We start from the raw sequence: 16,491 nt of genomic DNA on the forward strand, positions 1-16,491 counted from the left end.
TTCAAGTTTCGAGCGATCTGCATTGAAATGCCAACGTGTCCCAAGCGGCTAAATTATGTGCTAATGCTGGCGGTAAAGCTTTGTAACAGTAAGAACGTCTGCTAAATATCCTCATCGAGATTACCTCTGTGACCAACCACCTCTCTGTCTGTCTCTGTCTCTGTCTCTGTCTCTCTCTCTCTCACTCACTCACACACACACACACACACACACACACACACACACACACACACACACACACACACACACACACACACACACACACACACACACACACACACACACACACACACACACACACACTGTCCTTCTAAAAGTAACTTGAAGCTGCTTTAGAAATAGCTCCATTAGTTGATTTATGCATTTTTATTGACTTCCACAGGCTCATTTGACTGTATTAAAATTTTCCAGGTCATGACAGTTTATCTGAACCAAACTACATAGGAATATTGACAAGGCCCACAACTAGGAATGTAACGATAAACGGTATTAATGATAAACTGCGGTAAAACCCGAGTGGCCAAAAAGTTCAATTTTGTACTCATCACTCCAAATTACTTTGTTCCAGAAGTTTTGAGGCTTGTCTCTGTGCTGTTTGGCGTAATGTAAGCGGGATACTTTGTGACATTTGCGCAGAAATGGCTTTCTTCTGGAGACCCGACCATGCAGCCCATTTTTCTTCAAGTGCCTCCTTATTTTGCATCTTGAAACAGCCAAATCACAATTTTTCAGAGAGTCCTGTATTTCAGCTGAAGTTATTTGTGGATTTTTCTTTGCATCTCAAACAAATTTTCCTGGCAGTTGTGGTTGAAATCCTCTGCTGGTCTACCTGAATCCCTCATTTTCCACTGCTGATTGGCATTCTCAATTCCTTGGATATCTTTTTATACCCCTTTCCTGTTTTATGCAGTTCAATTACCCTTTCTCGCAGATCCTTTGGACAATTATTTTGCCTTCCCCATGACTCAGAATCCAGAAAAATGTGTGCAGCACTGGATGAAAGATGCAATGGTCTGTCAGAAGCCCAGAAACTCACTGACCTTTTATACATACACACTAATTACAAGCAAACAGGTGAGGACTGGAACCTTAAATAGCCATTCAAACCTGTTTGTGTCAACTTTTGTGCATGTTATCAGATCAAAGTCACTGGGGTATGTAAACTTTTGATCACGGTCATTTGGGTACTTTTGTCATTTTGATTTAAAAAGAGTAAACACAGTTGTTTGCCAATAAATAGCTTCACACAACCATTAAGCATGAGTGGAAGAAAGGTTTTTGTGTTATCATTCATATTCTCTGAAGAATGGCCAAGAAATCATAAATTCTCCCAGGGTATGTAAACTTATGAGCATGACTGTACATTTGTTGCCGTAAGTCGGAAGTGCGCAGCTATGAAAACGGAAATAAATTCACTAAGTAAAGAAGTTACGGTAATGCATAAAATGACCAAAATTCGGTAAATATGGAACATATTACATATTATTATGAACGTGTCTGTTCATTCTATATAGATATACTTACAGTGTGTATATACAACGTTGATGGAAGGTTTTTAAGTTGTTTTAGAGGGCTTTGAAGGCTACAACAGTGACTCCTATTTGCTGCATTTTTCTAGGGTTTTTTTTATATTTAGAATCTTAAAAAAAAAAGACATGTGTTCTTGTCTCCCATAATGATTGGGAACGATAGGCAAAATAAAAAAGTTTTTAAAAAAATGCAGTTTTCCTTCAAAACAAAGTTCCGCTTTGCAAAATGAGCAAGGTATTCATGTTTTTTTTAAAGAAGATTAGGGTGAAACGTTACACACTTAACATATTTTCACCTGAGATGATGTTGCGAGGGGCCGCGCTGACCTGCTTCCGCCCGTTAAATCAAGAGTGAGACGTCACTGTCTATTGTCAACATATAACGGCAATAAAATGTAAAATAGTCTGTGACGTCATCACTTATGTTGACAAATTGGTGCACACCAGGGTTGTACGGTATACTGATAAAGTACCGCGATACTAATTGAAATCGGTACTATACTACAGGTGACTACAGAGCCGAGGCGCATGATGTTGAATGTGTCAAAACGCACACACAAAGTGCATACAAGCAATAACATCTTGGAGAGGAAGAATGGCAAAAAACTAGAATTATACTGGTTAAGAAAGAGTGCGTGAAGTGCAATATGGAGGTATTTGGGCTTCAAAACAAGGAGACGCCGTGCTGCAAGTGTTATTTTAAACCACGCCTTGCAACCTGGCTATTAGTATTAGTATATGGGGGACGGCGTGGTGCGGTGCGAGAGTGGCTGTGCCAGCAACGTGAGGGTTCCTGGTTCGATCCCCACCTTCTACCAACCTCGTCATGTCCGTTGTGTTCTTGAGCAAGACTCTTCACCGTTGCTCCTGATGGGTCATGGTTAGGGCCTTGCATGGGAGCTCCCGTCATCAGTGTGTGAATGGGTGAATGTGGAGATAGTGTCAATGCACTTTGAGTACATTGAAGGTAGAAAAGTGCTATAACCCTTTTACCATTTATTGCCATCTTTGCTTGAAATTTAGGTAAACACTTAAATAATGAACATTCAGATCTGCACAAGGCGTTATAAAGGGTGACAGGTAATAATGTAGTTGTTACACCTGTCCTGCTGTTCGGCTCCCATGCAGACCGTGGTTGGGGAGCACAGGGCAGACGCTCCTTCCAGGACGGATGTTTTCGTCAGGGGTAACAGCCTTCACTTTACCCGGCAATGGGTCCGCTCAGCTCCGCTTTCCGGTCAGAATTCGAGGCCGCCTATTCGTGACAATCTGGTTGCTTTATTATTAGTTTTGCAGGACACAACCGGACCCGTTTATCACTCTCCTGAGCCATGCACGCGCTACCTGTCTTTACTCGCCCACTCACTCACTGACGTCACTCAGCCAACACATTGCCATTCTCGCAAACACACACACACGCTACTCTTATAAGTTAATCAGCTCCTCTGTTGTGCACATGTACATACATAACATGTACCGTATTTTTCAGAGTATAAGTCGCACCTGCCGAAAATGCATAAAAAAGAAGAAAAAAACATATATAAGTCGCACTGGAGCCTGGCCAAACTATGAAAAAAACCGCGACTTATAGTCCGAAAAATACGGTAGATACATAACATGTAGATACGAAGACACGCACACAGCTGCTTGGCTTGATGCCAAATATTAGAGTTAAAACTGCCCAGTTAGCGTTAACTAATGCAATAACTATATTTTGTAACAAATTCCTACAATTTGTTTTATCTTTAACAAATGTGTGTTTTACCTGCTACATGACTTATCTGTGTAGTTTTATCCATAGTTTTGTATTTAGTGCTTACTAATAATTGTATTTTTCTTAAAGCACAGACCAGGAATGGCAACCATAAATCATGAAGCATTTATTATAATGTCAGTAAAACGTTCTGTTCTATTCTAATATAATCCTTGATTATGGCAGACTATATGTAATATGGAAAATTGTCAATTGTTCTTTGGCTGCAACAAGAAAAGCCCAATGGGTTTAATGCCTTTTAATTTATATTTTACCTTCTAATATTGCTCTTTGAGTGCAATAGGAAACATATGTTTAATGTATTGTAAGATTTTCTGTTAAAATAAAGCCATTATTGATATTTTCATAGTTGCCTTTATTTGGAAAAGTATCGATATACATTTTGGTACCGGTACCAAATTATTGGTATCGGCACACCTTGTTCAGTTTTGTCGCACCTCAAGAACACAGGGTGCAAACGGATGTACTCCTCGCAAGAAGTCAAATGGAAGCAAAGTGAAAATGCCAAATGTGCTGTTTTTACATGAGGAAATTGGTACCGGTAGGGATTTTGGTAGAAGTTATTATACAGTTATTAAGATAGTCCATCATAAAGACAATAAAGTTGTTAAGAAACAAACTTAATACTTCCACGTAGGGAGGCGAGTTAGATACAATGGAATCTCAATTTATGAACCCCCTCTTCTATGAACTTCTTTATGTACGAACCATGCCCCAAACAAAATGCTTTATTGTATTACCGGTAACCTTGTCTCAGATCCAAATTTTTCTGTGCAGTATGTCCAGCAGTATTTTTGTGCGATTTATTGCATGCCTACTGCAAAGTATATTGTGTAGTTTTATTTATTTTATTACATTTTTAAAATGAGACTGGTTTTTGTCACAATAACCGTAATATAAAATGTTTACATCCTACCCAAATGAAAGAAGTGTTGTATGCGGGAGACAGAAGGTGACCAGAATACCATTTTTGCCATTTGTTTACAACTGAATGGAACGCTTACGTGGGGGATTTTGACAATTTTGGACTGTAGTAGTCGAACCACAGCGATCGTTGTGCCACACAATACCTCAATGCTAACGAGGGGAAATGACACTTTGACGGTCGTTGGCTTTGACAGATAGGATTGCTCAATTGCATTAAAACAGTTGTTTTTCTCACTACGACAATGCGAAACCATCCTTGCCCAGGCACACCCTCCTGGTTGTGGAGTATAAATATTTGGGGTTTTGGCTCCAGCCGCTGGACTAGATCTGACCGATCTAAGTCTATGAGCACGAACTGATGAAGCTTACTCGGATGAGCGGCGAAACGTCTTCTAAGACCAACCAAACAGCCCAGTTGCGATTGATTGAATGCCCTGAGATAACATAATGTTCTAAATTTAAACTTTTTTGCATGACTATTTTCTTAATTTGCTCAATTGGTCATGAGACTGTTATTGTAGTGGATCGCTATTTCTCTCTAGTGCAGTGGTTCTTAACCTGTGTTCGATCGAACCCTAGGGGTTCGGTGAGTCGGGTTCGGCGGAGGTCAAGACACACCCGACTCATCGTGTAAATAAAAACTTCTCCCTATCGGCGTATTACGGATACGGCAACAGCAGAAGTCAGACTGATTTGCAGGTGTGTAATTTGTTGTGAGTTTATGCACTGTGTTGGTTTTGTTCTTTGAACAAGGTGATGTTCATGCACGGTTCATTTTGTGCACCAGTAAAAAAACATGGTAACACTTTAGTATGGGGAACATATTCACCATTAATTAGTTGCTTATTAACGTGCAAATTAGTAACAAATTGGCTTTTAACTAGTCATTATTAAGTACTTATTAATGCCTTATTCGGCATGGCCTTATTATAACCCTAACCCTCTAACCCTGGCCCTAACCCTCTAACCCTAACCCTAACCAAATAACTCTAAATTAAATCTTTGTTACTTAGAATATGTTCCCCTAGTGTCCAAAAAACTCTAAATTAAGTCTTTGTTACTGAGAATATGTTCCCCATCCTAAAGAGTTACCAAAAACATATACATTTGTCTTGAATTTGAAAAAAAATTAACATTTTATTTTTCACTGAAGTAGGGTTCGGTGAATGCGCATATGAAACTGGTGGGGTTCGGTAGCTCCAACAAGGTTAAGAACCACTGCTCTAGTGGTCTTTCCTAAGTCAGGTCCAGTCCTTAAATCACCAAAATGATTCCCGAGCGCGGCCTCTGCTGGTGCTCACTGTTCCCCTCACCTCCCAGGGGGTAGAGAACAAGGGGATGGGTCAAATGCAGAGGGTAATTTCACCACACCTAGTGTGTGACTGTCAGTGGTACTTTAACTTTAAAGCAACCATTTCACAGCCACCTCTTGACGTGTGCCATCCTGCTCACTGCTCCCCTCACCTCCAAGGGGGTGATCAAGGGTGATGGGTCAAATGCAGAGAATAATTTCGCCACACCTCGTGAGTGTGACAATCATTGGTACTTTAACTTTACCTTATCGAGCATCCAAGATCTTCTCCCTCCTCTTGTCCTCCACTCTACATTCAATTATGGCCACAAGCAGATCTCCATGACATAGAGTTTGGCGAATTCAGGCTCTCTGCCTTCGGTGGACGGTGTACCCTATAACCCTTTGTTCTCTGACCTGTCGTAGCACTTCTTCATGACGTCGAACGCTATAGATCAGTGGTCCCCAACCTTTTTGTAGCTGCGGACCATTCAACGCTTGAAAATTTGTCCCACGGACCGGTGGGGGGGTTATGGTATATATATATTTTTTGTCATAAAGAAATACAATCATGTGTGCTTACGGACTGTATCCCTGCAGACTGTATTGATCTATATTGATATATAATGTACACTACCGTTCAAAAGTTTGGGGTCACATTGAAATGTCCTTATTTTTTAAGGAAAAGCACTGTACTTTTCAATGAAGATAACTTTAAACTAGTCTTAACTTTAAAGAAATACACTCTATACATTGCTAATGTGGTAAATGACTATTCTAGCTGCAAATGTCTGGTTTTTGGTGCAATATCTACATAGGTGTATAGAGGCCCATTTCCAGCAACTATCACTCCAGTCTTCTAATGGTACAATGTGTTTGCTCATTGGCTCAGAAGGCTAATTGATGATTAGAAAACCCTTGTGCAATCATGTTCACACATCTGAAAACAGTTTAGCTCGTTACAGAAGCTACAAAACTGACCTTCCTCTGAGCAGATTGAGTTTCTGGAGCATCACATTTGTGGGGTCAATTAAACGCTCAAAATGGCCAGAAAAAGACAACTTTCATCTGAAACTCGACAGTCTATTCTTGTTCTTAGAAATGAAGGCTATTCCACAAAATTGTTTGGGTGACCCCAAACTTTTGAACGGTAGTGTATATATTGTGTTTTTTATGTTGCTTCAATATTTACAAAAATACAAATATAAAAAAAAAAAAATTTAAATGTATTTTTATTTTTATTTTTCTTGTGCGGCCCGGTACCAATCGGTCCACGGACCAGTACCGGGCCGCGGCCTGGTGGTTGGGGACCACTGCTATAGATGAGAGGAATAATGTGAAAGAGACAAAAAGTGAATACTGTATTTTTCGGACTATAAGTCGCAGTTTTTTTCATAGTTTGGCCAGGGGTGCGACTTATACTCAGGAGCGACTTATGTGTGAAATTATTAACACATTACTGTAAAATATCAAGTAATATTATTTAGCTCATTCACGTAAGAGACTAGACGTATAAGATTTCATGGGATTTAGCGATTAGGAGTGACAGATTGTTTGGTAAACGTATAGCATGTTCTATATGTTATTTGAATGACTCTTACCATAATATGTTACGTTAACACACCAGGCACGTTCTCAGTTGGTTATTTATGCGTCATATAACGTACACTTATTCAGCCTGTTGTTCACAATTCTTTATTTATTTTAAATTGCCTTTCAAATGTCTATTCTTGGTGTTGGGATTTATCAAATACATTTCCCCCAAAAATGCGACTTATACTCCAGTGCGACTTATATGTTTTTTTCCTTCTTTATTATGCATTTTCGGCCGGTGCGACTTATACTCCGGAGCGACTTATACTCAAAAAAATACGGTAGAAATCAAGAAAGCCATAACAGTTATGTTTAGAACTATGGGACCAAACAGGTACCACCGTACCCGTTTTTATTTGTCTTGGCCTGCCACAAACAAATGAATTAATGGGAAACATTGACTACCAATTTTTGTTTTGTTTGTTTTGTGTATGCTGTCACTAGTTTGGACGCATTTTTCGAATATTCAACTAATTTTAACTACGAATAACAAAAAATCAGGTTAGACTTACAGTTCAGACGAGTTTGCCATGTAATTAATCATTAACTTGTGTTGTCTTTTCCTTTTCTGTGAGCACATCTTCAGCAACTTTCTCTGTTATTGGTCTTTCTGGACTTGACTTGATTCAGACTTGGCCATTTTTCATATGAAAACAGCGAGGTGAGGTGTGGAGAGATAAAGATAGATTAACCAGCAGGGCGTGCTCAGTGCACAGACTGGTGTGGAGGTGAATTACAATGAACTGTTTCGGATGGAAAACCAAAAATAAATAGGTGGTCAACAACAAAATAAGTTAAAAGTACCAATGATTGTCACACACACCCCTGATCACCCCCTGGGAGGTGAGGTGAGCAGTGGGCATCAGCGGTGGCCGCGCCTGGGAATAATTTTTGGTGATTTAACCCCCAATTCCCACCCTTAATGCTGAGTGCCAAGCAGGGAGGTAATGGATCCCATTTTTATAGTCTTTGGTGTGACTCAGCCGAGGTTGACATGTCAACTGAAAAAAACTGCTGTTGAATATTATGACAATATTATTATTTTGTTGAATATTAAATTATGTTGACTAATCGCGGCAGCACAATATGCATATTTTGTAAAAGGTTTGTTGTTCCTTGTGCTTGCAGCCAAAACAAAGCTGCTGCAGAGAGCCAGGCGAGCTGATTGGGCCGAGTTGCAGAAAACAAGTGGAAACAAATCTGTCCAGGCGATGTGGGATGGGGAGGAAGGCGAGTTGACTTTCACTATGTTGATTGCTGTGAATTAATGCATGCAACACTTTTATATCTGTAGGGACCTTTGCACTTCCTGCTCTGTGGCAATGAATTATTCAAACACATTTCCAATATGTTTACCTACAAGTATCTAAGGGTGTAATATATTGACTTTCAGGAGAATAAATTTACACTTCCCATAGGCTTTTGCAGTGGAACTTTTTAAGGTCAAACATCTGGATACAGGAAGCTGCTTTAAATTTCAGAACAGAGTTCCCCAAGGAAATAATGAAAATAGAAATGACATTTCTTAATTGCACAAGTGTAAAATAGTTGATAACTATAAGTAGTAAAATACCTTATTTTCTGTGTTAATTCAGTCTGGCGACACTTAAGATTTACCGACTCACTTTCCAGTAGGCCTGGGCAATAAATCAGTTTTATTGATAAACTCAAGTTTTTTGTTGTGTACGATTTAGGGGTGGGGGAGAATTGATGTTTTTTTTCCTCTTGTGCCGGCACATTCTTTGCCCACAGGAGCTTCTGTAGCTTCAATTTCATTAGCGGGGATTCACACAAATAGCAACAACATGGATATTGCTAGTAGGGCTGCAACAACTAATCGATTAAATCGATTAAAATCGATTATACAAATATTTGACGATTAATTTAGTCATCGATTTGTTGGATCTATGCTATGCACATGCGCAGAGGCTTTTTTTTTTTTTTTTTAAATTTACATTTATTTTTAATTTTTAAAGTAAACCTTTATTTATAAACTGCAACATTTACAAACAGCTGAGAAACAATAATCAAAATAAGTATGGTGCCAGTATGCTGTTTTTTTTCCCAATAAAATACTGGATAGGATAGAAATGTAGTTTGTCTCTTTTATCCGATTATTAATCGATGAATTGAAGTAATAATCGACAGATTAATCGATTATCAAATTAGTCGTTAGTTGCAGCCCTAATTGCTAGCGAGAACGAGAAGTTTGTTCCAAAGAAAAGAATAGTTTCGTCAGTGGTTTGGATTTGCGACCATAGACGTAGACCAAGTGACTGCATGCTGCAAAGTTTCCTTAAAAAAAGTTTGCACAACAAACTTATTGGAACAGCTGAAACAAAGTTATCCAGTGGGGGAAAATGCAACTCTTGGCCAGGCCAACATTAAAGCAACAACAAAGAAACTTCAACTAAAAGCAGCTTACTCTGGTGGAATAATTTACTATCAATGTACTTTGTATGATAAGGAAAGAGCATGATGCAGAGAAATAACTAAAGCAGTCGCTCTGCATAAAGCTAAAGTTGTGGTGCCCAATGCCCATCCATTTATTTATACTATTTTATTTAGTTTTCTTATTTTTTTGCATACAATGTCCAATGCTATATTGTTGTTTACAGAAGTATTTTCTTTTGTAGGCCATATTGCCCAGGCCTTAGTTTCATTGTATGTTCCTTAGTTTCATTGTATGTTCCCTAACAACCTTGCAGAGGGTTAATCCATTTCTCTGTGAACCGTTTTTAAAAATAAAAAAAAACTTGAATTGGTTGAAATTTGTTTTGTACGGAGCCCCTAAAGGGACATGGGAATTTTTTTTTTTTTAGACATGTATCTCGTGGCCACGAGAAACTTTTTATTAAAAAAAATAAAAATTTATATATATATTTATATATTATATATACACATATAAATTATATGGGTAGATATTTGCTCTAAAAAGGGTATTTCAACAAGTAAACCGTACAGTAGGTAGTTGATGTTGATATATGTAATGCACATAAGGGTATTCTAGTCAGACGCGCGTGTGTAAATATGCGATGTGTAAATATCAAAATATTACGTACGTCGAATCACTTTTTGTCAGGCAATATTGCATTTAATGACAATTTTACATAAATGAATACATCCAAACACGTTGTACATATTTATTATTTGCAGGAAGAAATAACAGTTACAATTGTGTGTGTATCTTCCAAGCAAGAAAGAAGTTTGATCACATCAACATCGGACTAACTGACACACTCCGCTTCGCTGCAGGTCCGCAAGCCACACCCACCCCCCACAGCCACAGAAGAGGAAAACTGTCCTTTCCCGGGCATGATAAAGTCTTTAATAATGTCAAACACGTAGCGTTACAATAACCAGGAAGATAAAGTGTTTGTCTCACACCTACTAATCAAGCATTCACATTTTGCCACAACACACATGGGGGAAAGTCCTAATTGGAAATACAGCCATATTAACTCCTAAACTGCCATTTTAACACACACCAAACCATCAGCACGCATCCAATGCTTTCAAAACATTTTTTTTTTTTTTTTTTTTTAAATAAAAAGTTTCTCGTGGCCACGACAAAGTATCTCGTGGCCACGAGATACATGTCTAAAAAAAAATAAATTCCCATGTCCCTTTAGGGGCTCCGTAGTTTTGTAGGCCCTAAGCTGTATCCGTTTTAACCCTCAGGGGACATTTGGTTATAATTATCTTCAAAGCCCAACAGGACAAACGTTTTTAAAGGACCTAAAAACATTTAGATTTGTTTGTACTTTTTTGGGCAAATTTCTTAATAAACCTTAGTCTGAAATATTAAATGTAATATTTTTAAATGTGTTTTTTTTTAATACCCTTTTTAAAGGACTTTTGATCAGATAAAGTCACAGGTTAACATTCATTTGTTATGCAAATGTATACTAATTGAATACTGTGACATTCTTTGATAAAAATGCCTTAAAGAGATAAAATAAAAAACTTGGTACGTCCTGTTTTGGAGTTTGTTGTCTATAACCTAACGCCAGTGTATTGTACAATTGGACATTGACATTTTTAACATGAGAAAAACCCTCTTAAAAAAAAGCATGTATAATGGAGTAACACGACAACTATTATAGCCAAAATACAGCAAATATTTACTGAAAGGACAAAAAAGTCTGCATTTGTCCCTGAGGGTTAAGAATCCACTGTACATTCCAAACTGTACAATACAATAATAATTGGCAGATTCATAAAAGTATATTTAAAATTGGCTCACCTTGTTCTTTCCTAATACGTTGTTTGCAGGTCTGAAGGAGGCCAGTCAGAGGTCATTTCCACTAAAACCCTCACAGGAGCTCCAGAAAGACCACTCCATGGAAATCAGTGACCACAGAGATGTGCAGGACATGTCAGCAGTCATGATGGATGGGGGAAACGAGGAGGAGGAGGAAGAAGAAGAGGAGGAAGATGCTCATGATTTGGCTCCAACTGAAGCACAGCAGCCCAACCCATCTGTCAGTGGATTCAAAACAAGCCAGTCACAGTCTTCCCCGCCTCTGCGGCAAGAACCTGAGGTCAACCCCGATCTTGACATTGATCCAGATCCCGACGGCGACCTCGAAGGGGACCCTTATGGGGACTCGTTCCCCTGTCAGCACTGTGAACGCCACTTCTCCACAAGGCAAGGTCTGGAGCGCCACATACACATCCATGCCGTCAACAACCAGCAAGCACAACTGTTCAAGTGCCGATACTGTAGTAAGGCGTTTGGCTCACAGGTGGGCCGGCGGCGCCATGAAAGAAGGCATGAGGGCGGTCTCAAGACAAAACCTGGCTGTCTTGCCGGTACAGCGAATTTGCTCAGCCCTTTGGTGCAGACAGATGTGTCGAGCTCCGACTGCACCAGCCCGACAAGTCACTACGTAGCCTCGCAGCTCACTGGAGGAGCTATGCTCAGCTCTGACATGTCAACGAGGGAACCAGGCCCTCAAGTTGACCGTCCCTTCATTCTAGAGGAAAATGGTGAACCCAAAGAGCTCCACCCGTGCAAGTACTGTAACAAAGCGTTCGGCACGCACACCAACATGCGCCGCCACCAACGCAGGATACATGAACGACACTTGTTACCGAAGGGTGTTCGTCGAAAAGGTATGCTGCTGCAGGAGGCGTCAACCCAGCCGCAACCAGATGACTCTTCGAATACCAGCCCGGCGCTCGTATACTTGCCCAGCGCCGACACTGAAGACGAAGCAGACCGTGACGATTACGCGGTGGACATATCTAAAAACATCTCTGAAAATTTGAGTTTCTACATCGACGGCAAGATTGTTTCAACCAGCGCAGTGAGCAGCTGTGAAGTCATTGAAGTGGACACCAGATCTGCCGCCCTGTTTGGTCTGGACACAGTCATCCTCAGCCCCAATCAGCTCAGTCAGGCCCTGAAGGTGGATGCTCGAGCCAACACCGCCAAGCAGGTGTCCAACTTCTGCTCACTATCATCTAAAAGAAGAACATCCACGCCTCCTCTTGTTCCCGGCCTCAAAGTAGATACAGAAACGCCATCTCTCACAGCCTCTTCATCATCCGTTACATCGTCCTCTCCCAACTTGCTCGTGGGCGGGCTTTTGCAGCAAGCAGCGGATTCATCCGGTTTTCAACGGGAGAAAACAGTTTATCTGTCACCTAAGCTCAAGCAGCTCCTTCAAACACAAGACGTCCAGAAGTCCACCATCACGTTAATAACCGAAAGCCACAGGCTGGCTTCGTCGCTGTCTGTCACGCCGCTACAAGGTCCCTCTGGTCGGTTTAAACGGAGAACGTCCTCACCACCGTCGTCCCCGCAGCTTAGTCCAGCGTTTAAAGCAGAGAACTGCAAGGCTGCGGCGCCAAGCTCGTACATCCTCAAGATGCCAAAGCTTGAAAGCCTTAGTGTCTGCCCTCATGGTAACCACCTGGACAAGGATGACGATGGAGATCTAAGCCCCTCTGGAAGTAACCCTCTAGGCCAAAGCTCTTCCAGCAGCGGAGGCAATGCTTGCAATCAACAACCTTTAGACCTGTCCAACACTGTCAGTCGAAAAAGTGGCATCTCTCTCAAGGCTCAAAGTGATGCAGCGCTTGATTTGAGCGTCCATCGAAAGCAAAGCGCTGCAGAGGGAAGTGTAGCACCACAGCAGCTTGTCAAAAAGAGAAAGCCAAACACTAGCATGCTTGAGAAGGTGTTGATGAACGAGTATGTTGGTTTGCCCCTGCCGGCGGAGGAGGCACCCTCGCTGAACACTAACCTTAGTCTTCAACCTCATTCTCCAAATGTTGCACCCGAGTCTGCCCACCCATCTCCTCCATCTCTGACACCAGTTACCATGAACCCCTCATCACCCGGCACATCCAGCGTAACCTCAACGACACCGCCTCCCCCTGTATTACCCACCATCCCCTCGCCCCTTGCTAATTCTAACTCTCCCCTCTATCAGCCTTCAGACTCGTCGATGCAGCGGCCTCTTCCTGTTCTGTCACCTAAAATGTCACCAAGGACGCCTGAGCTGCCGTCAGAAGCAGAGGAGAATTTATTCCCCGGTGAAAATAAAGATGAGGAGGACAACGCCCTCTCTGTGACACTGGACTCCCCAAACACTTTGCGCAAAGATGCACTTGATTCCCGTGCTCCTCTCGAGCCTTCATCAGTTGGTCTGTCCGCTACAGAAGACATTTCTCTACTGATTGGTGAAACAAACCAAGACCCCAACTCAGGAACTCCAAAGTCTTTGAGCTCTGACTTTGCTGCTCTCTCACCTCAGCCAGAGTCCTCATCTTCCCCATCTCCTGTGCTACCTGATCCAGCCCCACCGCTGCCGCCACTAAGCCTTCCTTATGCTAAGATAAAACAGGAGCCTCAACATTGCACTGATGATGTCTCTGTCATGAACCACGTGCCTCGGGATGATGTTGACCCTCCACCGCTCGATAAGACCTTCGATAAACTCACCAAGGCTGAACAAGTGGACTCTACTTACAGCAAGACTTTTATTTGTAATGTCTGCGAGGATCCCTTCAGTTCCATGAAGGAGCTCAGTGGGCACATCCGCCAGCATGCTTCTGATTGGCCCTTCAAGTGTGAGTTCTGCTTGCAGCTGTTCAGCGACGCCAGCGCCCTACTTGCTCACCGGACAACGCTACACGGGGTGGGCACTATCTTTGTATGCTCGGCCTGTTCCAAGGAGTTTGCCTTTCTCTGCAATCTGCAGCAGCACCAAAAAGATCTGCATCCAAAAGAATCATGCACACATACCTCTATAGAGAGTGGCAAACTCAGACCACAGAACTATACCGACCCATCCAGAGCCAAAGAAGATATCCGCACCTCTCCACCAGCACAAGAGACTTCAGAAGAACCCGCAGAAAAAAACAACTCGGCAAAAGATGAGCCTGATGTAATTGGGAACCATGCAGATGATAGACCAGAAGACCCCAATGAGGAGCTGTACACTACGATAAAGATCATGGCCTCTGAGAGCGGAAAGCCCAAAGGCCCAGATGTCCGCCTAGGTCTGAATCAACACTACCCTAGTTATAAACCGCCCCCCTTTCCCTATCACAGTCGCTCTCACGCAAGCTCTGTGGCCTCGGCGACCAACTTCACCACACACAACATACCGCAAACCTTCACCACGGCCATCCGCTGCACCAAATGCGGGAACAGTTTTGACAACATGCCTGAGCTGCACAAGCACATTTTGGCCTGTGCCAACCCCAGTGACAAGAAACGCTACACTCCCAAGAAGAACCCCATCCCCCTCAAGCTAATCGTTGAGTCTTCCAACGGAGTTACGTCACCATCAGCTACCGCTGCTGGCCTTAGTGCTTTTCGGAGAATGGGCCAGCCAAAGAGACTTAATTTCAGTCAGGATTTGGGGAAAACAAAAATGAGTGCCCTCAGTAAAAAGAAAAACCAGCTGGTCCAGAAGGCCATTTCCCAGAAGAATAAAGCCGCCACCTCAGCTAAGAAGGCTGCCGTTAAAGTCGAGGAGGAGCAGACTAACGTCTGTCCTCACTGCAGCCGGGAGTTCACCTATCAGGCCAGTCTGACTAAGCACATGGATGTCAGCTGCCCCATGAGGCCTGTTGTGAAAAAGGCCATGAAAAGACTTGCAGACAAAAAGAAAGAGGCTGGCTCAGACAAAAATAATAAGAAAAAAGATGGCGCCGGATCACTGACAGAACCGGAGTTGAAACCCCTTGGAAAGACCAGAGCTCGTAGTTCCGGTATAGCGGAGCCAGAACCCCCGCAGATCGTCAAAGGGAAATCGACGCTGAGCGTACAAAAGAGACCGGCCTCATTGACAGCTGCAGCATCTTTGACACCCCCCGCTGGCAAAAAAACCAAGAAAGGCCAAACTCAGCCCTCACCCCCCGACGCGTCCAACGACACCGCACAAAGACCAGCCGTGAGGGTACAGCGCACGGGCAAAGAGACGCCACCCAAGAAATTAGCGGAGGCCAAGTCACCACAGCCGCAGCAGCCCAAGAAAGAAGAGCGCTTCTCCCTGCGAACCAGAGAGAGGGTTGGAGGTCCAGTCACCAGGAGCTCGCAGATGTCAGCGCCCCCTGCTGTGGGCAAAAGCGAGGACGCGTCCACGCCTGAGCTGAAAGACTCTCCGGTGGGTCACAGGACTTAATAGTCTTGTTTCAGGGAAGTGTCAATTGGAATAGAATTTAGCGTGCATGCACGTGTAAACAACTAGATTAAATTACATTACATTACTTTGATCCCATGGACATCTGCCCTCTGGGAAATGAAGGTATGCACTGCAGTATACAAGACAGTGGCAATAGCAGCACAGCAGACACTCTCATCAGGTAGTTGATACATTAATGAAATAATGTAATATGAATAAAGGAGGGAAACTATTAGTGTATGCGTATGACACCAATTACTGTAGTATTATCGCACTAAATTAACTTACCTTGAAGAAAAACAGCTTTTTTTTTTTTTAAATATGCCCATCATCCACGATCCTTATGTGAGAAAATAATTTCCTGATAGGTTTTATGAATGCGACGTCGAAACACAATGCATTGTGGCTCTGGATGGCCTCTGAATAACTTATTTACCGTATTTTTCGGACTATAAGTCGCAGTTTTTTTCATAGTTTGGCCGGGCTCCAGTGCGACTTATGTTTTTTTCCTTCTTTATTATGCATTTTCGGCAGGTGCAACTTATACTCCGGTGCGACTTATACTCCGAAAAATACGGTACACGGCTGAATGCAAGACTCTGTCTTAAAAGGTTCTTTTCTTTACCAAGTTTAAAACATGGCGCGAACATGCGACATCATTAACTGCTCCAATCGTTGTCATTATCGCTTCAGCAAAATAAAAACCCGATTCGGTGAGATTTGTCTTATTTC

General features: G+C 42.1%; 1 protein-coding gene across 1 annotated transcript in view; it reads left to right on the forward strand.

Moving 5' to 3' along the window:
* Nucleotides 1-16,491, forward strand: part of prdm2b (PR domain containing 2, with ZNF domain b) — a 44,717-nt gene that overhangs the window by 20,590 nt on the left and 7,636 nt on the right. Inside the window, exons 2-3 of the mRNA XM_062037776.1 lie at nucleotides 8,243-8,344; nucleotides 11,390-15,741. Of these exons, the coding sequence (XP_061893760.1) occupies nucleotides 8,243-8,344; nucleotides 11,390-15,741 (4,454 nt within the window). The remainder of the gene's footprint in view (nucleotides 1-8,242; nucleotides 8,345-11,389; nucleotides 15,742-16,491) is intronic.

Source organism: Entelurus aequoreus, linkage group LG26 (assembly GCF_033978785.1).
Source record: "Entelurus aequoreus isolate RoL-2023_Sb linkage group LG26, RoL_Eaeq_v1.1, whole genome shotgun sequence".
NCBI lineage: Eukaryota > Metazoa > Chordata > Actinopteri > Syngnathiformes > Syngnathidae > Entelurus > Entelurus aequoreus.